Here is a 19,937-nt window from a genome sequence, read left to right on the forward strand (position 1 = left end):
AACGAACTAAGGCAGAATGCTCGCGAAGGGGATCGCCTTGACGGCAATGAGGCTGCCTTCTCTCTTTTCACCACCGCCATTCCTGCAGCTTGGATACTAGAATGTAGGTTTGTAGGATGTGGTCATCTGCGATGGTGAGGAACCCTTTGCGTTTGTCGCGGTGTTGTATGTGGAGAAGGGCCTGTGTCTGATGTACATCCTAAGGATGTGTTCTGTCAGCAAAGAACGCGTGTGCTGGGTACCCGGCAAACGGAGTACCTACGCGCTCGCTGGTCCCAAAGGCCAAGCCGGTAAACACCAAAATGGGCGGAGCTAGGCCCGGAGAGGCGGAGCCTGCTGCGAGGCTGAATCTCAAATCTGGCGGCGGCGGAAGCAAGGTCCCTGCGGGGCAAGATGGCGGCGCCCAGGCAGTCTAAGAGCGAGTAGGTGGGGGGCTGGAGAGACGGCTTTCAGGGGATGAAGGCGGAGCCTTGTGTTGTGGTATATTCAGTTCCGTTGTCAGAGGCTGCCGGAGTGTTTGGACTGCATGGGAGCAGTCGCGGCCACTTGGGTGCAGAGATCCCGGCACGGCCCTCTGTCCGCCTGCAGCACAACCTGAGACTCGGTGATTCCTCTTTGCTGACTCGGGTGGTCCAAGAATACGCGCGACCGCAGAGCCCTGCGGGGTGTGGAGGGGTCCGGCAGTCTACAGGTCTTCTACTTCTTTGGTGAAATCTATTCTTCAGTATTTTATTCTTTTTGATGCTATTGTAAGTGGGATTGTTTCTTAATTTCATTTTCTGATCGGTCTTTGCTAGTATATAAAAATACATGTGATTTTTATACATCGATCTACAGCCCAAGGTGTTTTACTTATTCAATACTTTTAGGCCAGGTGTGTTCTCTCCAGCTTGATACAGAATCACCACGCCCTGATATGACACATTTATCTGCCTGGCTCCTGGTGGCATTTTCTTTATTTCCCCTAGGGTTGTTACTAAGACTATCTGTTAGGTTCGTGGAGAGGAATCGCAGGAGGCCAAGGGAGATAAAACATTGGACTTTATTAAGGCATCTGGGTGCAGATGAGCTGAGGCTGAAAAAGGCGGCAGTCCCTATAAGAGGGAGTCAGGGCTTTTTAGGGTTTGAAAGTTCTTGCTGACTTGTGTGTTGCTAGGGAACTGGTAAAACTCTGGTCCTTGGAGTTCAGGTGGGTCAGTCTGCCTAGTGGGTTCCAGGAACACCAGAAAAGTGTTTACAGCCTTTAAGTCTTTCAACCATGTCTGTTTCTCTTGGGTTAGACTGTGGTCATTGTGAGTTGCAAAGTCCTAATGAAGATGGGAGTTAAGAGGGGCAAAATGGAGCTGCCTTTCCTAACATTATCATCCACAGGTTGTAAACAACTTAAGTTGGCAGTAAATATTGTTGGCTGATGACATCAGGGAGGGCAAAATAGGAAGGGAATGGCAATAAGGCATGAATGAGGGGGAACGAGTTAACATGAACCTAAGGAAAAAGTATCTTCTTTGATGCATAATAAACAGAACCAGGGATCAGTTAAAGAGCCCCCAGTTTTATTGCTTTTAGGGGTGAATGAGACAGAGTCCTCACACCAAAGCAGTGCTGGAAAGAGTGCACTGGGGAGGCAGCTGAAGCACCAAGATGCTGTCAAGACCAAAGCCAGGGGAGTCCGAGGTGGACTTGCTGCGTTTCCAGAGTCAGTTTCTTGCAGCTGGTGCAGCCCCAGCAGTACAATTGGTGAAGAAAGGAAGTAGGAGAGGTGCCAGTGCTAGCTTGGACCAGCCTCCTCTGCAGGATCATCGGGATGTGGTGATGCTGGACAGTGAGTACCTGTGGGTGTGAGACTGAGATGGAGAGGGTAGAGCCTGAGAGACTCCTTTCTCTTCCTGATGTGGCTAGATTCTACCCATTATTTCATACACTAGCTAGCTTCTGTTGCTGCAACCCCATTTTATGTAGGAAGAAACTAAGGCTCAGAATGGTTAAAGATCTTGCCCAAGGTGACACAGCTTGAGCCAGAGTCCCTCAGCAGCTTGCTTTGGCTTTCCCCTAGCCCTCAGATTCTTCCTGGGAAGGTATGAGTATCCTCACATCTGGGTTGTTTTTATTCCTCAGCTCTCCCAGATTTGCCCCCAGCTTTGGTTCCTGCTTCCCCCAAAAGAGCCAAACTCAGCACTGGCCATCCCCTGGTTGACCATGAGGACCCTGAAGAGAGGCTGAACAGGAATGATCAGCACATCACTGCTGTCTTGACTAAGATTATTGTACGTCTCAACCTGGCTGAGTGGGGTGGGACAAGGCATTCTAGGGCAGCAAGGATATTGGGTGGAGGTGGTAAGCCTTATGAGTAAAGAGTGATTTAGAAAAGTGGAACTTTGCCTGGCCAGGCGGTGGTGCAGTGGATAGAGCATCGGACTAGGATGCGGAGGACCCAGGTTCGAGACCCCAAGGTTGCCAGCTTGAGCGCAGGCTCATCTGGTTTGAGCAAAGCTCACCAGCTTGGGCCCAAGGTCGCCGGCTCCAGCAAGGGGTTACTTGGTCTGCTGAAGGCCCGCGGTCAAGGCACATATGAGAAAGCCATCAATGAACGACTAAGGTGTCGCAACGAAAAACTGATAATTGATGCTTCTCATATCTCTCCCTTCCTGTCTGTCTGTCCCTGTCTATCCCTTTCTCTGACTCTCTCTGTCTCTGTAAAAAAAAAAAAGAAAGAAAGAAAGAAAGAAAAGTGGGACTTTGGCCCTGGCTGGTTGGCTCTGTGGTAGAGCATTGGCCTGGCCTGTGGATGTCGGGTTTGATTCCCGGTCAGGGCACACAGGAGAAGTGACCATCTGCTTCTCCATCCCTCCCTTTTCCCTTCCCTCTTCTCTCTCTCTTCCTTTCCCACAGCCACGGCTCCATTGATTTGAGCACATTGGCTCAGGGCACTGAGGAAGAGTCTATGGAGCCTCCACCTCAGGCAATAAAAATAGCTCAGTTGTAAGCATGGCCCAAATGGAGCATTGGGCCCAGATAGAGGTTGCGGGGTGGATCCTGGTTTGGGCACATGTGGGAGTCTGTTTCTCTATCCCTTCCTCTCACTTGGACAAGAAGAAAAAAAAATTGGGACTTTATTCCTCTGTGGTCAGGGCTGGTTTAAAATCACTGTGCCCTAAAAGGCAAGTGGGTTTATCACTTCCTAATGAGGTTCTAGTTATACAGAACTGGGGCTACTGGGATAGGCTCCAGCTTGGGGAAACCTCTATGTCATCATTCCTTTATCCTCTGTTGCTACAGGAACGAGATACAAGTTCAGTGGCTGTGAATCTGCCCGTGCCCAGTGGTGTTGCATTTCCCCCTGTATTCCATCGTTCACAGGAGAGACAGGTAGGCAGGGGTAAACTTAGATGGTGCTCAGGGTACAGGCAAATGAGCCTAGTAGTGCCTCTTCCACGAGTAAATAATCTTAGTGTTAAGCAATTCCGTTGTTAAAGCAGCACCATACTAAGCACTTTATTTGCATCGCTTTATTTAATCCTCATAATAATCATGTAAGGTAGGTAACATCCCCATTTTTTCAGATGAGGAAACTGAGACCCCCTCCAAAAGATAAATGATTTGTCTGTCAGGCTTCAAGAACTGAGCTCCTTTAGTGCCCTGCTTTTTCTGAGGACTAGGGTTGTGAACCTTGGAGATTAAGCAATTCCCTTTTATTCCAGTGACCTTGGTATAAAGAGGTGAGAAGAGAATGGAGTAATAAATATCAGTCACCTGGGTTTTCTTTTTGCCCCATAGAGGAAGCCTGCAACATCTGGTAAGAGAAGCATATTTGCCCAGGAAATTGCAGCAAGGAGAGTGTCTGAAGCCAGGTTCCTACCAGGAGTTGTATCTACCCTGGACCCACCAGAGGGTGAGCAGGAGTTGAAAAGCATGGGCTTGGCTTATTTGTGATGCATAGTCGTAGAGTCATCTTTGGATATACATGTTCCTTGCCTCAAATATGAATTACATTTGAACCATCAAGGGGAAAGCTGACCCATATCCTCACTTAAATATTGGGTATGGGCGGCTTGAGTCCACATCTGGGTCTTAGATGCAGGGAAAGGGCAGGCCAAGGAAGAGGATAGAAGTGTCTGGCAGAGACTGTAAAATAAAGATAGGAGCCAAGATTCCTTTAATGATGCAAATTATTAGCAGAATTGCCGGGTGCATGCCCTGGAGGCAGACAACAGCATGGTCATAAAGGATGTTTCTAAGAGAAACCTACTCATACAAGTTCAATGGGAAAAATGAGTGGGAGTTGGAGGTGGGGGTCTCCACTCTGTGCCTGGGAAAGCTTTGGGGCCTCCCATCTGTCTCAAGGGCTAATGGGACTGGAGAAGAGGACCAAAACCCCATTTGGTATGAGGCAATAAAACTGATCGTACAATTCTTCCAGGCGCTGTGACCTGTGAGTCACTCACACCTGGGGAGCAGGATCACCAGCCTCCAAGGGGCAACCAGAACTTCCAGGGACCCCATCTGGTCACAGGGAAGGGGCTCAGGGACCAGGAGGCTGAGCAGGAAACCCAAAGCATCCATGAAGAGAATACAGCAAGACTGCAAGCCATGACTACTGAGGAGATCCTGCAGGAACAGCAGAGGTTGCTGGCTCAGCTGGGTACGGGTTCCTGGCCTTCCTGCTGAGACTGGGCTGGGAAGGACTTCCACTTATCGAGGGAAGTGTACTGTGATTGCCAGGCACTGTGCTGAGTTCTTTAATGCATTACCATATTTCCCCATGTATAAGACACTCCCATGGATAAGATGCACCTTAATCTTAGGGCTCGAAATTTGGAAAAAAAAAGTATTACATAAAGTTATTGAACTCAAATTTTATTCCTCATAAAATTCATACAACTAACTCCTCATCACTGTAAAAACTCCCATCTGTTAGCTTGTCCTCATCTGTGTCTGATGACAAATCACTGACTTCATCAATGAGTGCAAAAATAAGTGCGAAAAAGTGGGAAATGCAAGTTAAAAAATCTACAACCACTGTATAAGACATACCCAGTTTTTAGACCCCCAGTTTTTTTTTGGGGGGGTGCATCTTATACATGGGGAAATATGGTATATCATTCTGTCCTCAAACTGTTCAGGTGAGGTAGGTGGTACTAACCTTACTTATATATAAAAAAAACTGCAGCTCAAAATTTTTCTTTTTTTTTTTAAAAAGACTTTATTTTTATTTCTTTTAGAAAAGGGAGAGAGCCTGACCTGTGGTGGCGCAGTGGATAAAGCATCGACCTGGAAATGCTGAGGTCGCCGGTTCGAAACCCTGGGCTTGCCTGGTCAAGGCACATATGGGAGTTGATGCTTCCAGCTCCTCCCCCCCTTCTGTCTCTCCTCTGTCTCTCCCTCTCCTCTCTAAAATGAATAAATTAAAAGACAACAACAACAAAAAAACTGATATAGAAAAGGGAGAGAGAGAGAAGGGGGAAGGAGCAGGAAGCATCAACTCCCATATGTGCCTTGATCAGGCAAGCCTGGGGTTTTGAACCAGCGACCTCAGCATTCCAGGTTGATGCTTTATCCACTGCGCCACCACAGGTCACACTGACGCTCAGAATTTTAAATTCTCCCCCAGGTCACACAGCTAATAAGGAACAAGGATGAGATGTAAACCAAGGTCCATGTGGTCTCACAGGCCCTTCTCTTTTTTAATTTTTTTATTTTATTTATTCATTTTAGAGAGGAGAGATAAGGGGAGAGAGAGAGAGACAGAGAGGGAGAGAGAGAGAGAGAAGGTGGGGAGGAGCTGGAAGCATCAACTTCCATATGTGCCTTGACCAGGCAAGCCCAGGGTTTCAAACCGGCGACCTCAGCATTTCCAGGTTGACACTTTATCCACTGCGCCACCACAGGTCAGGCAACAGGCCCTTCTCTTAACCACTCTGCTGTGTGTGCTATACTACCCTAGTGTAATAGGCAGTGTTGTAGCTGTTCTCCAGTGTGGCTGCAGTATACTCTGCTATGTGATGCTCTACTATACTATACCTCCCAGTTTCTGTGCACCAAGTCAGTTTTGTTCCAAACCGCTTATTTAGCACCTATGCAGAGCTAATGCATGTTAGCTTTTTAGTGAATATGGTGCATAAATAAATAAATTAGCTAAAAGTAAGAGAAGTTGTTCCTTCTCTCACCCTAGTCAACATTCACTCATTTATTCCATAGCCACTTACTTTGGGCCTATGACCTGGAGCAAAGCACAAGGATGGGTATAAACCTGGGCCAGGGGACTGTGAGGAGTGGAGACAAGGGTGGGCAGGCAGGTCCCAGCAACACGTATGGGTCACTGAGGCCCCACAAGAGCTCAGGGGGCTCAGGCTAGGGCTGGGAAATGGCTTGTTCTCAGTTTTGGCACCGATAGGCAGGCAGTATTTACCTTAGGTTTCCAGTCTAGAGGAGGTTAGGGAGGCTCTGCTCTTACCCACTCTCCCCGCCCCCTCTTTTTTAGATCCCAGCTTGGTTGCTTTCTTAAAATCTCGCAGCCATGAGCAAGCAGAGAAAAAGGCCAGAGAGGAGCAGAGGTCAGGAGCACCCTCTGTTGGGGACACTGGAGAGGAGTCCGGCATGCCACCTCCTGCCAGCGAGCCCAGGCAGGAAGAGGAGCCCGTCATGCCACCTTCTGCCAGCGATCCCAGGCAGGAAGCGGAGCTGGAGCCAGGAGCCCCAGGTTTGAAGGGGGGGACATCTTTTTGGGAATAAATGTAGAGAAAAGTATTCCTTCTGGCATATGAGAAAAGAGAATATTTTCTGTCCTTGATTTCTGACATGAATCCTCATTATTGCCTTGAAATCAGTCTTCATTTGTTGATGTGTGTATTCTTCCTGCACTTGCTTCCTGTTTTCTTGTCCTGTTCCTTCTCCTTCTCCCCTTCCCTGGTCAGAGGCAGCAGAGTGTGGTGGCTGAAAGGCTCCCTCCCGCAGCCCAGCCGACCAGCTTCTCCCTGCCTTTGCATAGCTGCCTCTGCTCTCTGTGTTGGGGGAAGGTGGCAGGGTCAGGGTGAGGGGAGGAGAGTGACGCAGGTCTTCTGAACATGCCAGGCCTGAAGCGGAGAGGCCAGTGGGAGCACTCATTTCCCAGGAACTTGATTATTTTATTAGTGATTAACAAAAAAGAAATTGAATTATGAGAGCCAGGAACCTCCTGCCCCTGGATCAGCTGAGCAGGTTGGGTGGGGTTGGGGTGAGAAAGGAAGAGGGTGCTGTGGGGGGTGTTTCTGTATCTTGCCTCCCTGAAGCAGTGTAGCTGCCCCTCTGCATTGTCCCACTCCTCTCCTCCTTTGGGAGGTTGGTACTAGGCAGTGGAGAACTGTCTCCCCTGATATTTGTGGTCCTCCTTGCCTTCTCTGTTCCCTCTCTCTTCCTTACCTCCTCCTTTTCCTCTTTCCCTTCTTAACAAATCCTTGGGGTCAGGTAGGGGCTAGAGCCCAGGGACTGGGTGTGTTCTGCCATATCTGAGACACTCGCCCAGTTCCCAGGAGTGCCAGCTCCTGGGCCATGCCATTTAGCCATAGCTGAAGGCAGAGGCGGCTAGGCCTTTGGGGCAGAGGTGGATGGATGTAGCAGCTTCTGGGTGATGGCTGGGACCCCAGTAGATCAGTGAGCTGAGACCCTTAGGGACTACTACTCTCCTTCCATCTCCTCAGCTCTGGCACTGCCTGTGGCCCCCCACAAGGAATGGCTGCACATGGACACTGTTGAGCTAGATAAGCTCCAGTGGACCCAGGACCTACCCCCTTTGCGGCGGCAGCAGACACAGGAGGTGAGGAGGGCCAGCTGGCCTTCAAGGGGCCTACCCTGGAGCAGGGTGAGAGTGGGGCTACGGCTCTTGCACCTAGAACTCGGGCCCTTTTCTTCTCCTGAGCTTGAGAACCATCTCTTTTCTGTGCTCACCCTCCTGGCACCATAGGCCAGAGGAACCTGTTTTCTAATCAGAAGTAGAGTCAGGACCTAAGTCCTAAGAGGCCTGGAATTAAAGGTGAGGAGTAGATGTAGGGAAGTTGTTGCCGCCTCCAGCCCAGAGTCCTCTTTCTTCTTCCCATTAGAGGATGCAGGCCCGATTCAGTCTTCAGGGAGAACTACTGGCTCCCAATGTGGACCTACCCACCCATCTGGGACTGCACCACCATGGAGAGGAGGCAGAGGTGAGGCATGGGGCCCAGGGAGGACTGGGCAGCTTTTAACAACCATGTGCAAAAGGTGCTCGATCAGATGCTTTGGACCTCCTATGTGTCCAATTCCAGATCATGGCCTTGTTATCCATTCAGTTTCCTAGCTCAAAACCTTTCTCCTCCTGGCCTTGCCTGGCTCAGTGGTAGAGCGTCGGCCCGGCATGTGGATGTCCCGGGTTTGAATACCAGTCAGAGCACACAGGAGAAGTGCCCATCTGCTTTTCCACCCTTCCTCCTTCTCTCTCTCTCTTTTCCTCTCCCACAGCCATGGCTCTATTGGTTCAAGCACATCAAGTCTGGGCACGCTGAGGATGGCTCTGTGGAGCCTCCACCTCAGGTGCTAAAAATAGCTTTGCTGTGAGCATGGCTCCAGATGGAGAGAGCATCGGCCCCAGACAGGGGTTGCTGGGTGGATCCCAGTGGGGGCGCATGCCAGAGTCTGTCTCTGTATCTCTCTCATTTGGAAAAGAAGAAAACAAAAACCTTTCTTCTTGTTCCCTCACTTTCTAGTCAGTGGCCAGAACTTGCCAGTTCTCTTACTTCCCCTTGATGCCTCCTTCCTAGATCAGAGACTTGCTCCCTCTTGTCTGCTCAATCACCAAGTCTTCACTCTCTCTGCCATGCCCTTCCATCCCATCCCTTCTGGGGCTGCCACACTGATTCCGTCTGGCCCAGCCTGAGTCATGCCTTGCCTCAGAAAGTTTCCTGGCACCCTTCTGGTCAAAGAGTCAAGTCTTGGCTCCTTGGCCCCACAGGCAATCCTTCCACAGTTTGTCCCTGCCTCCCTTACCATTTCTCCTGCCTTTTCCCCACATAGATCCTGTGCATACCGACCTCTAGGGCTCAGCTCCTAAAGCCTGCTCCAGGGAATTCCTTTACCCCGTGCTCCAGGCCAGACTATCAAAGCTTAAGACCACATCACTTTTCCAGTACCCCCCTCTGGGTGCAAATTAAACACTGATTACTATCTGCTTCCTCAGTCTCCCTTAGATCATGGTTACTTGTATGCAGATCTCTTCTTTACCAGTTTGAGGATCTGTGGAGAGCAGCAGCAAGAGATATACCACTTCTCTTTGACTCCTAACTCAGTGACTGGCATATAGGGGTTGCCTTGTTTTTGTTGGGGGGGTGCTTCCCTGTATCTTGGCTCTGTCTGACTTCTTGTTCCTGCCCCAGAGAGCAGGGTACTCCCTACAGGAGCTGTTCCACCTGACACGCAGCCAGGTGTCCCAGCAGAGAGCACTGGCACTGCATGTGTTGGCCCAGGTCATCAGCAGGGTAAGTGGGCTGCCGTCTTGGTCCTGCCCATCCCCACACCTCACCTCTCAGCCTTAGACTTTCCCACCTCCTGCCCTTTTCACTCTGGCTCACTGATCCATACACCCGCTGTCTGTGGGTCAGACTGGGAATGGGACAAAGCCAAGGTCATGGGTGGGCAAGTGTAGGGTTTAGGACAAAGACTCTATAACTCCCTCCTGTAAGGTTTTGTCCTCCTACCTCTCAGGCCCGCGCTGGTGAGTTTGGGGACCAGCTGGTGGGCAGTATCTTGCACCTCCTTCTGGATGCTGGTTTCCTTTTCCTGCTGCGCTTCTCCCTGGATGATAGAGTGGATGGGGTCATCGCAGCTGCTGTTCGGGCTCTTCGGGCTCTGCTGGTGGCTCCTGGAGATGAGGTACAACAGGGATAGGAATGGGGCTTTGAGGTATCAGGGCCCTAGTCCTCCTGCTGGGCATGCCCGCATTGTGAAGGCTTTGCCAGGCAGAGCAGTGAGTGGGCCGGCAACATCACCCTTTTCTCCTCGAGGCCCTAAGGCGTTGCCTTTCTCTTCTTTGTGGATGGTTCCACTCTCTACTCCTGGACCTGTTTCCTGGCTCGACTGCTTCTCCCTTCCTCATTCTCTTTCTTTGGACAGGAGCTCCTTGACAACACGTTCTCCTGGTACCATGGAGCTATGGTGTTCCCTCTGATGCCCAGCCAGGAGGATAAGGAGGACGAGGATGAAGATGAAGAGCCCTCAGGAGAAAAGGCAAAAAGGAAGAGCCCTGAGGAAGGAAACTGGCCTCCATCTGAACTGGCCCGACATGATGTCATCAAGGTAAAAAAGATGCTGGGACAGCTGCCTCTGTCCTGACACCGAGGACCTGTACATGTTAGGCAAGAGAGGTCATCAAGGTCCTGGACGGTTAGTGTCGTGATAAACTATTTAGTTGGTTACACTATAATTAAGTTATAGCTGGGTTTGTTAGGTAGTTCACAATGTAAAATGAAAGTAATTAGGAGTCAGTTGAATAGGCAAAGACTCTCTTAGCAAGCTAGATAACATAGACTTTAATTCACCCTCGGTTAAGACGAGTGGCCGGTTAAGTCTAGGTCCTTGCTTTGGTGGGGCCCTGAACGAACTTGCTTGGAGAGGCAACGAGGTTCGCAGCAGTTGCCAAATGGTCATGGTGGGCGATCTGGAGTCTGCGTTGGAGTCTCAGGCAACTGACTTGATCTTCACCCAGCTACTTATATCTGGTTTGGCCACTTGTCACATCATAGAGTAACATTATCACACTTCAAGCATAAGTCACAAGTGGGCTTGATAAGGTTGATAGATGGAGTGATCAGAAAAGGGAGTAAACCCGATACTCCTGGTGGTTGGCCCTTACATAGTGGGCTTTTACATAAGATTTAGTTAATCACATTACTTCACACATGGTATTGGTATGCAGTTAAAACATGGAGTTATCGCAAAAGGATGTAAACTGGTTACACCTAAATCACTCTTAGTTTCCTTTTTACATTTTATATTAATTTGATTTTATGTTTGCTATAACAGCTTAGTCAGTTAGAGCATCATCTCAAAACACCAAGGTTGAGGGTTCGGTCCCCAGTCAGGAAACATACGGAAAGCAGCCAACTAACTAGAAAAAGAAATAAATACTTCCTTCCTTCCCCTCTTCCTCCCTGTCTCTCTAAAAGCTCTCAGTTTAAAAAATATGGGAGGGAGGCCCTGGCCGGTTGGCTCAGTAGTAGAGCGTCGGCCTGGCATGCAGGAGTCCCGGGTTCGATTCCCGGCCAGGGCACACAGGAGAAGCGCCCATCGCTTCTCCACCCCTCTCCCTCTCCTTCCTCTCTGTCTCTCTCTTCCCCTCCCGCAGCCAAGGCTCCATTGGAGCAAAGATGGCCCCGGGTGCTGAGGGCGGCTCCACGGCCTCTGCTTCAGGTGATAGAATGGCTCTGGTCGCAACAGAGCAACGCCCCAGATGGGCAGAGCATCACCCCCTGGTGGACATGCCGGGTGGATCCCGGTCGGGCGCATGTGGGAGTCTGTCTGACTACCTCCCCGTTTCCAACTTCAGAAAAATACAAAAAAAAAAAAAAAAAGTTTTAAAAAGAGAAAAAAGAGCCCTGGCCGGTTGGCTCAGCGGTAGAGTGTCGGCCTAGCGTGCGGAGGACCCGGGTTCGATTCCCGGCCAGGGCACACAGGAGAAGCGCCCATTTGCTTCTCCACCCCTCCGCCGCGCTTTCCTCTCTGTCTCTCTCTTCCCCTCCCGCAGCCGAGGCTCGATTGGAGCAAAGATGGCCCGGGCACTGGGGATGGCTCTGTGGCCTCTGCCTCAGGCGCTAGAGTGGCTCTGGTCGCAACATGGCAACGCCCAGGATGGGCAGAGCATCGCCCCTGGTGGGCAGAGCGTCGCCCCCTGGTGGGCGTGCCGGGTGGATCCCGGTCGGGCGCATGCAGGAGTCTGTCTGACTGTCTCTCCGTTTCCAGCTTCAGAAAAATGAAAAAAAAAAAAAGAGAGAGAAAAAAGAAAACAAATATTAAATGCATGAAATAATAAACTAAAAAAAAAAATATATATATATATATATATATATATATATGGGGGGAGGTCACCAAGCCCAGGGCCCAGCTGCATTTGGCAGTGGGTTTATCTTCTCTAATCCCCAGGGGCTTCTAGCCACCAACCTGCTTCCTCGGCTGCGCTACGTGCTAGAGGTGGCCTGCCCAGGACCTCCTGTGGTCCTTGACATCCTGGCTGTGCTCATCCGCCTGGCCCGGCATTCCCTGGAGTCAGCCACAAGGGTGAGAAAGAGGAAACGGAATGGGCAAAAAGCCTCGCTGGGCCTGATCTTGGCCTTCAGCCTCCCTACTTCCCTTTTCTCCTGCCCCCCACAGGTCTTAGAGTGCCCTCGGCTAATAGAGACCATCGTTCGAGAGTTCCTGCCCACCAGCTGGTCCCCCATTGTGGGGCCTACCCCCAGTCTACACAAAGTACCCTGTGCTGCTGCTATGAAACTGCTTCGTGTCCTGGCCTCAGCTGGTAGAAATATCGCTGCCCGGCTGGTGAGCAGGACTCGTGGGGGTGGAGGTGAGGGTTCTTGAGACGGTGCTGGCCTAGGAGCTAAGCATGGCCCCTGGACCATTTTCATCTCTGATGAAACGAAACAAAACCACTGGTCAGGAACCTAGTCACCTGACGCCTTGTTATCCTGTAGGCCTACTCTGCTCTTATTATGTGAAGGGAGGGATCCCAGACCGGAAGAGCCACATACAGATGGGCACACATCACCCATAGCCAAGTAGCCCTAGAAAAGGTGCCCAGGAAGTGCTTAGTAAGAAGAATAGTGGGGAGAGAGAGGCAGATGAGGTAGTTTCACCCTGTCCCAGAACTAGGACCCTATGGCGCCAGAGAGGCCCGGAACAGGGCTGAGTTGAGCTGATCTCCATAGTGAAAGAACCTGAGGCTACTTGGGACTCCCAGCTGACCCTGACCCCAGACTCTGTTCACCCTCAGTTGAGAAGCTTTGATCTCCGGAGCTGCCTGTGCCGCTTTATAGTTGAGGCTCCCCAGGAACTGGCCTTGCCCCCAGAGGAAGCCGAGATGCTGAACACTGAGGCCTTCCGTCTGTGGGCTGTAGCAGCCTCCTACGGCCAAGGCTGTGACCTTTACAGGTGAAGGGGTAGGCTCCCTGGGAGACCCCTCCAGTTCTGCACTCTTGCCCAACCTGATGACTCAGCCTTGCTCAGGTTTGAAACTTGGAGCGAGGCTGGAATGAGGAAGAGGGAATTCTGGGAGTAATGACCGGTCAGGGGAGAGTGGAACAAATTCAGTGCTGTTGTGCACAGCAGCGTTGATATAAATCAGATTCAGATTCCCTGTTGGGGGGAAGCCTTGAAGGGCTACTTCCTTCCCTTCAGCTCTTAACCTTCCTTGTCTCTGAAGCCTACTACAGTACCCAGCCCCGGGGCCTCTGCCTCTGGTCTCCCTTAACTAGACTGCAGAGCCCTGGGGAAGGCCTTGCCCTGTATCTTACATCTGTCTCTTCTACACTGAAAGGCGGTCATTGTTCTCCCCAGAGAGCTGTACCCAGCTCTGATTCGGGCCCTACAAGCCATGCCGAAGGAGCTCAGCACCTTCCCCCTTCAGCCCCTGTCCATGCAGCGGATAGCCTCATTGCTCACTGTCCTCACCCAGCTGACCTTGGCAGCCAGCAGCACTGCCCCAGAACCCAGCAGGTAAGTTATATCCCTGAGCTGCCAGCGGGGACCTCCCACCAGGAGCTCTGGACAAGCAGGAGAGCTCCTCCTCAGGGAAGGGGTGGCTAGAGCTTAGAGGGGAATTGAGGCAGCCACATCCTCACTGTGGCCCCTTTCGGCATCCCTTTAGTGACTCCACTGAGGTCAGTCTGTCGGCCACCCCTTCCTCGATCACTTGGACACAGGTGTCTGGGCTTCAGTTTCTTGTGAAGCAGTGTCTAAGACAGACCTTGAAGTTGCTTCCCAGACCTGAGATGTGGAATGCTCTGGGCCCGGTGCCCACTGCCTGCTTGCTCTTCCTAGATGCTTACTATGAGGCCTGGAGCCAGCAGGTGAGTGTCGCTTGCCTACCTTCCACCCTGCCCTGGGTACCCTGCCTGCATCTTAACACTCCACCCTCTTTCTCTCTCTCTGTCTTCACCTCTCCACTCCTGCCTCCGTAACCACTTTTTCCTTCCTACTTCTTGTCCTCTTTCCACCTCCACACTCAGTGGAGTTTCCAAAGAGCCATATTGGTAGGAACCAGAGAACCCCAAGAAGCAGCTCAACCTCCATGGAGCCTTTATGCTCCCTCTGGACCTCTAAACAGCAGGTACCAGAGTGACCTCAGGGTCTTCTCTCCCTGCACAAGGGTCAGAAGGCAGAAGCCTCCAAACACTGACTTTTTGGGGGCTCCTGGAATTATGGACTTGGCCTGTGTATACAGGATCTAGGAGAATGGGTGTCCTGGGCTGTCAGCTCAGTGAGCCCTTTGGTTCTCCAGCCAGACTTGTGCCCAGGGGATTGGCTTCAGGACATGGAGCACCTGTCAGAGGAGCTGCTGCTGCCCCTGCTGAGCCAGCCCATGCTGGGCAGCCTGTGGGATTCCCTTGGGTATGTACTGGGTGTAGTTGTAGGGGGAGACAATTTCTCTGCTTGTGGGATTCTGGTATCTACCTGCCTGGTCCATCCCAGGTGAAAGCCCTCAGCCCGAGGGAAACCTGACTCCCCAGCAGGCATCAGCTGGGGGCTCTGAGGAAGGTGGGCACTGGTCTGTGCAGCCATGCCCCTGCCTGTTCCAACCTGGTGCACATCAGGCTACAAACCCCCTCAACTTCCCCATTCTGCCTCCAGGCGCTGTTCTCCTCTCTGCAACCCACAGTCCTGTGCTGCAGCCCCGGAAGCTGTGCCCAGCCTTGTGTCACTTGGCTGTGCCGGAGGCTGCCCCCCTCTCAGTCTGGCTGGTGCAGCTTCACCCTTCCCGGTCCTCACTGCCCTTCTCTCTCTTTTCAACACCCTGTCCCGGATCCACAAGGGGCTGTGTGGCCAGGTGAGCCCTAGGAACCTGGTTAGCCTCCAGTCGGGGCCAGGATGGCAGGAATCAGAAAGAAAATGGGGAGGGCGCCGCTTGGAAAAGGAGGCCTCTTCTGCCAACTCCCACTTTTCTGAGTTTGCTGGGGAGGGAGCAGCCACCTGGGGGCCCCCAGAAGGCATCAGAGTCACCTTCTGATCTGAACACGCTTTCTTTTCCTCAGCTGGCTGCTGTATTGGCTGCCCCAGGACTCCAGAACTACTTCCTGCAATGTGTGGCTCCTATGGCTGCCCCGCTCCTCACACCCTTCTCTGTGTGGGCCCTCCGCCATGAGTACCACTTGCAGTACCTGGCACTCGCCCTGGCTCAGAAAGCAGTGAGTATCCCCCAACCCTCCATTCCTCTCTCCACTACCCCCACCACACATTGTGCCCGTCCTGCTTCTCTGGCACCTGCGCTGCTCCTTGCAGGCAGTGAAGCTCCTGCCTTCCTCCAGACATGCCCTCCAGCACACATCCTCTTTGCTTGTGTCCTTATCCTCACTTCGGTCCATTTTGTCCCCTCCAACCCCCCGGATCCCCGCCTTCTGCCCACAGGCAACACACCAGCCAACGCTGGCCACCAGTGCTGCCCTCCATCATGGCGTGGCCTTGGCCCTGCTGAGCCGGCTGCTGCCGGGGAGCGAGCACCTTGTCCATGAGCTGCTGCTGAGCTGTATATTCCGGCTGGAGTTTCTCCCGTAAGTCCAGGATTTGTAGCATCAACTCAGCCCTTTTAGAGGGTGCTCTGGTTGTTGACAGAGCAGCCCCAAATTTGGAGCCAGGAGACCTGAGCTTAATTTTCTTTCTTCCATGGATTACACTTAACCTGCCTGAGCTTCTGTTTCCTGATTAGTAAAAAGAGGTTTGAAACAAACACACTAGAGAATTAGTATGTGACTTCGGTGTGACTGTGTGGTATATAAACTAGCTATACACATATAATAGCCAACAGTTACTCAGTGCTTACTCTGTGCCTGGTATTCCCTTAAGCATTTGACAGTATTTTAAGTAATTTACCTGTACCATGAGATAAGTATTACTGTTTTTTAAAGTTTATTTTTCCACTACAGTTGAAATACAGTATTATATTAATTTCAGATGTACAACAGTGATTAGACATTTACATACCTTACAAAGTGGTCACCCCGATGAGTAGACTAGTATTACTATTATCACTATTTTACTATGAGGAAACTGAGGTCCAAAGAAGTTCCATGAAACTGCTCCTAGAGAGCTGGCTCTGGTCCTCCGGGAAGCCCTGGAAAGCTGGCATGGCCTGGGTGCTGTGGTTCCAACCCTAATTTTTGGCTTTTGGTGTCTATTACAGGGAAAGAGCATCAGGGGGTCCAGAGGCAGCTGACTTCTCTGACCGGCTGTCCTTAGGGAGCAGCAGAGACCCGGGGTGTGGGCGAGGAGCTCTGCTGGCTCAGGCCTGCCAGGACCTCCCCAGCATTCGCAGCTGCTACCTGACCCACTGCTCACTGGCCCGAGACAGCCTGCTAGCTTCACAGGCCCTGTACCGAGGGGAGCTACAGCGAGTCCCAGCTCTGCTGCTGCCTTTGCCTAAGGAGCCTCTGCTGCCCACCGACTGGCCGTTCCTGCCGTTGATTCACCTCTACCACTCGGCCTCAGACACCCCCCCAGGGCTTCCTCCCGCTGACACTGTGGGCACAGCCATGCGGGCCCTGCAGTGGGTGCTAGTCCTGGAGAGCTGGCGCTCCCAGGCCCTCTGGGCTGTGTCTCCTGCTGCCCGCCTGGCACGGCTCATGTGTTTGTTCCTGGTGGACAGTGAATTGTTCCGGGAGACCGCAATACAACGTCTGGTGGCAGCTCTCCTGGCCCAGCTCTGCCAGCCTGAAGTCCTACCAAACCTCAACCTAGATTGCCCACTTCCTGGCCTGACGTCTTTCTCTGACCTCTATTCCAACTTCCTGGAGCATTTTGAGGCTGTCTCTTTTGGGGACCACCTCTTTGGGGCTCTGGTACTCCTTCCCCTACAGCGTCGATTCAGTGTCACCTTGCGCCTCAGCCTCTTCGGGGAGCATGTGGGAGCCTTGCGAGCTCTGGGCCTGCCTCTGACCCAGGTACTTTCTCAGCCCAGCAGAGCCTGCCGTGGCGTCCTGCAGTGGGTCTGGAGCAGTCCTGAACCGTGGGGAGCTTTTATGGGCCTCCAGTTCTTTATCTTAACTCTTACAGGCTCTGAGGAAATTAAAAGACTCCATGAAAAGGGTTTAACGTGTTCTCTGGCATATATAGTAGTAGATAGATGTGTTGTCAAAGCACAGCTTCTTGCTCAGAATGTGCTGTGATCTGGATAAGAGATGTCCCAAATGCCAAGAGAGTTCGAAATTTTTCAGATTTTAGGTGTTAAATCAGGATTTAGAGAAGGGACAGTTGGCTTCCCATAAGAAGAAGGCTTTGTGGAAGAAGTGGGACTTGACCTGGCACTGACCAGGAATATACCTAGTAGAACAGCATAAGCAGAAGCTCAGAGGCAGAGAGGAATATGACGGCCTGGGTACAGGAAGGAATATAGAACAGATTTCATTTTGGCAACTTGTTGGAAACAAGGCTAGTAAATAATAAAGTCTTAGAGGACCTCAAATATCAGGCTAAGGCCTTTATTTATTTATTTTTAGCGAGGTGAGGGACAGACAGGAAGGGAAGAGATGAGAAGCATCAACTTGTAGTTGTGGCACTTTAGTTCATTGATTGCTTTCTCATGGAATTATATTTATAAGCTATAAAGAGCTACTATTTTTTAATATATTTAAAAAATTTTTATTATAACTTGCTAGTAAACTTATGTATATAAAATGTAAATGTATTTTAGATAAAAACACAAAAAATATTTTTGAGAATTTAAAATCCCACTGGTAACCATTTTGGTTTTGATTTATCTTTTTCTAGTCCTTTTTATATGCATATATATTTTTATAAAATTGGGATCACTGCTTAATGTTTTCTTCATTTAATGATTACATACTAATCATTTTCTACATTATTAAATATTCTAAGAAATCAACATTTTTTATTATTATATAACAGTTCATTGTGTAAGTGTACCCCAGTTTATTCTATCAGAACCCATTAATGGGCATTAAAGTTGTTTCTGATTTTTTTATATTTTAAGTAACTTTATGATAAACATTGGCAGCTTTATCTCTATTTCTCTCATAATCATTTCTCCATGGAATTAATACTTTTTTAGAAAGAGAATTACTGGTCCAAAGAAGATGAACTTTTGAAAGGTTTGGTAATATAATTGAGCAGTTAAACATAACATTTTGAAAGTTTTAATTTTAAGTAGATTAAACAAGTAGTGTTGGGCAGTAGAAATGCACAACTGCTTCTCAGTTTTCAAGTTCCCCTGCTTCCAGCTTTTCAGTGTTTACCTTTGAGCCTTGTGATATAGAGAAAGGATGAAACAAAAAACAAAAAAAAAAAGAGAGGAGGAAGGATGTCTTTCTAGGGCCTGACCTCTGCCCTCATGATTCAATTCATGTGATTATCAACCATCTATCTACCCTGTTGTGCGGGGACACATATTTCCACCCTCACCCTCAGTGTATTTCGTCTCCCCTGTCAGTTGCCTGTGTCCCTGGAATGCTACATGATGCCTCCTGAAGACAACCTGGCTCTCCTTCAGCTCTACTTCCGGGCCCTGGTTACTAGTGCGCTCCGTCCACACTGGTGCCCAGTGCTCTATGCCGTGACTGTAGCTCATATCAACAGCTTCATCTTCTCCCAGGATCCAAAGAGCTCAGTAAGTTATAGCCCTATCTCCAGAGGGAGGAAGGGAGCCTGTGACTGTTGCCTTTGGGCCAGCTGGAGAGGAGGTGAGGGCCAGTCAGGGCCAGTGATGGGTACCGACCCATGGCCCAGAGCCACCTCTCCCTGTTCTGCCTCTAGGACGAGGTAAAGGCTGCCCGCAGGAGCATGCTGCAGAAAACTTGGCTGATGGCAGATGAGGTAGGGTTAAACACATCCTGGAGGGTAGGAGAATAGGGGGTCTTGGGGATCTCATTACCCACTTCATAAAGTTCCTTCCTTTTTTTGCAGAGTCTCCGGCAGCACCTCCTCCACTATAAGCTTCCTAATTCTACGCTACCAGAGGGCTTTGAACTATATCCCCAGTTGCCCCCTCTGCGTCAACAGTACCTTCAGGGACTGACCGCAGGGATGTCCCAAAATGGGGTATCAGAGACCTAGTAATAGCTGCTATGGTTGAAGAGATGGATACATTCTCCTGGAGTTCACCGACAGATGCCTGGCCAGACAGAAGGGTTTTGTGTCCTAAGGGAAGGCAGGAGACAAAGGAGCAGAAGGCTGGCCTTCCTGGGAACTGGTTGTTTGAATTTTTGGAGCAGGGTGAGCCCTACCATAATACCCTGCTATCTAGGGCTCAGGATCTGGGGTTTCTGAGGATCAGTGGTGGGAGTGAAGGGCGTCTTAGCTATTTACCCCCTTCTGGGAGCAAGACAAACTAAGTACACCTCTCCTTCCTCCTGCTGTCCCAGGTAGTGTATATGAACATTATAGCTGAGCACTGAAATAAAACAATTTTTTTTCTCCTGGGAATCTGATTTGGGCTGATTTCAGATGGGTTAGTTCAGAATTGATACCAAGGGTTGGGTTATCCCAGGAGAGAAGTGTGAGAAAGACAGGGGAGGAATCATGAGTGGAAGGTGCAAACTGAGACCACTTGTGAACACAACAAAAATGTGGGGTCCCAGTTCTGGAGTGGAGCCAGGCCAAGGCAATGTTCTTGGGATTGTGGGCACTTCTGGAAGGACTCTCTCAACAGTCCCCTTAAAGTGTAGGTATCCTAATAAAGTAAGTCAGCATCTTTTTTTGAGAGAGAGAGAGAGAGAGAGAGA

The 19,937-nt window shown here is 50.5% G+C and overlaps 1 protein-coding gene across 4 annotated transcripts; it reads left to right on the forward strand.

The window, feature by feature from the left end:
* The first annotated feature begins 351 nt into the window (after nucleotides 1-351).
* RPAP1 (RNA polymerase II associated protein 1) lies at nucleotides 352-19,654 on the forward strand. Of its 4 annotated transcripts, none has more exons than XM_066341608.1 (25): nucleotides 352-422; nucleotides 1,567-1,822; nucleotides 2,116-2,264; nucleotides 3,277-3,366; nucleotides 3,775-3,889; nucleotides 4,418-4,639; nucleotides 6,479-6,697; nucleotides 7,674-7,789; nucleotides 8,073-8,171; nucleotides 9,375-9,476; nucleotides 9,703-9,870; nucleotides 10,111-10,293; nucleotides 12,136-12,270; nucleotides 12,364-12,531; nucleotides 12,983-13,140; nucleotides 13,546-13,704; nucleotides 13,856-14,057; nucleotides 14,489-14,598; nucleotides 14,839-15,034; nucleotides 15,240-15,392; nucleotides 15,613-15,755; nucleotides 16,385-17,141; nucleotides 18,647-18,823; nucleotides 18,970-19,029; nucleotides 19,120-19,654. In XM_066341608.1, the coding sequence occupies exons 2-25, from the start codon at nucleotides 1,642-1,644 to the stop codon at nucleotides 19,267-19,269; spliced, it is 4,212 nt and encodes a 1,403-aa protein (XP_066197705.1). In that variant the 5' UTR covers nucleotides 352-422; nucleotides 1,567-1,641; the 3' UTR covers nucleotides 19,270-19,654. The 4 variants fall into 4 exon arrangements, with proteins under 4 accessions (XP_066197705.1, XP_066197701.1, XP_066197702.1 ...); XM_066341604.1 differs by having other exon boundaries at nucleotides 360-749; XM_066341605.1 differs by having other exon boundaries at nucleotides 360-691.
* Nucleotides 19,655-19,937: the final 283 nt, after the last annotated feature.

Source organism: Saccopteryx leptura, chromosome 6 (assembly GCF_036850995.1).
Source record: "Saccopteryx leptura isolate mSacLep1 chromosome 6, mSacLep1_pri_phased_curated, whole genome shotgun sequence".
Classification (NCBI taxonomy): domain Eukaryota; kingdom Metazoa; phylum Chordata; class Mammalia; order Chiroptera; family Emballonuridae; genus Saccopteryx; species Saccopteryx leptura.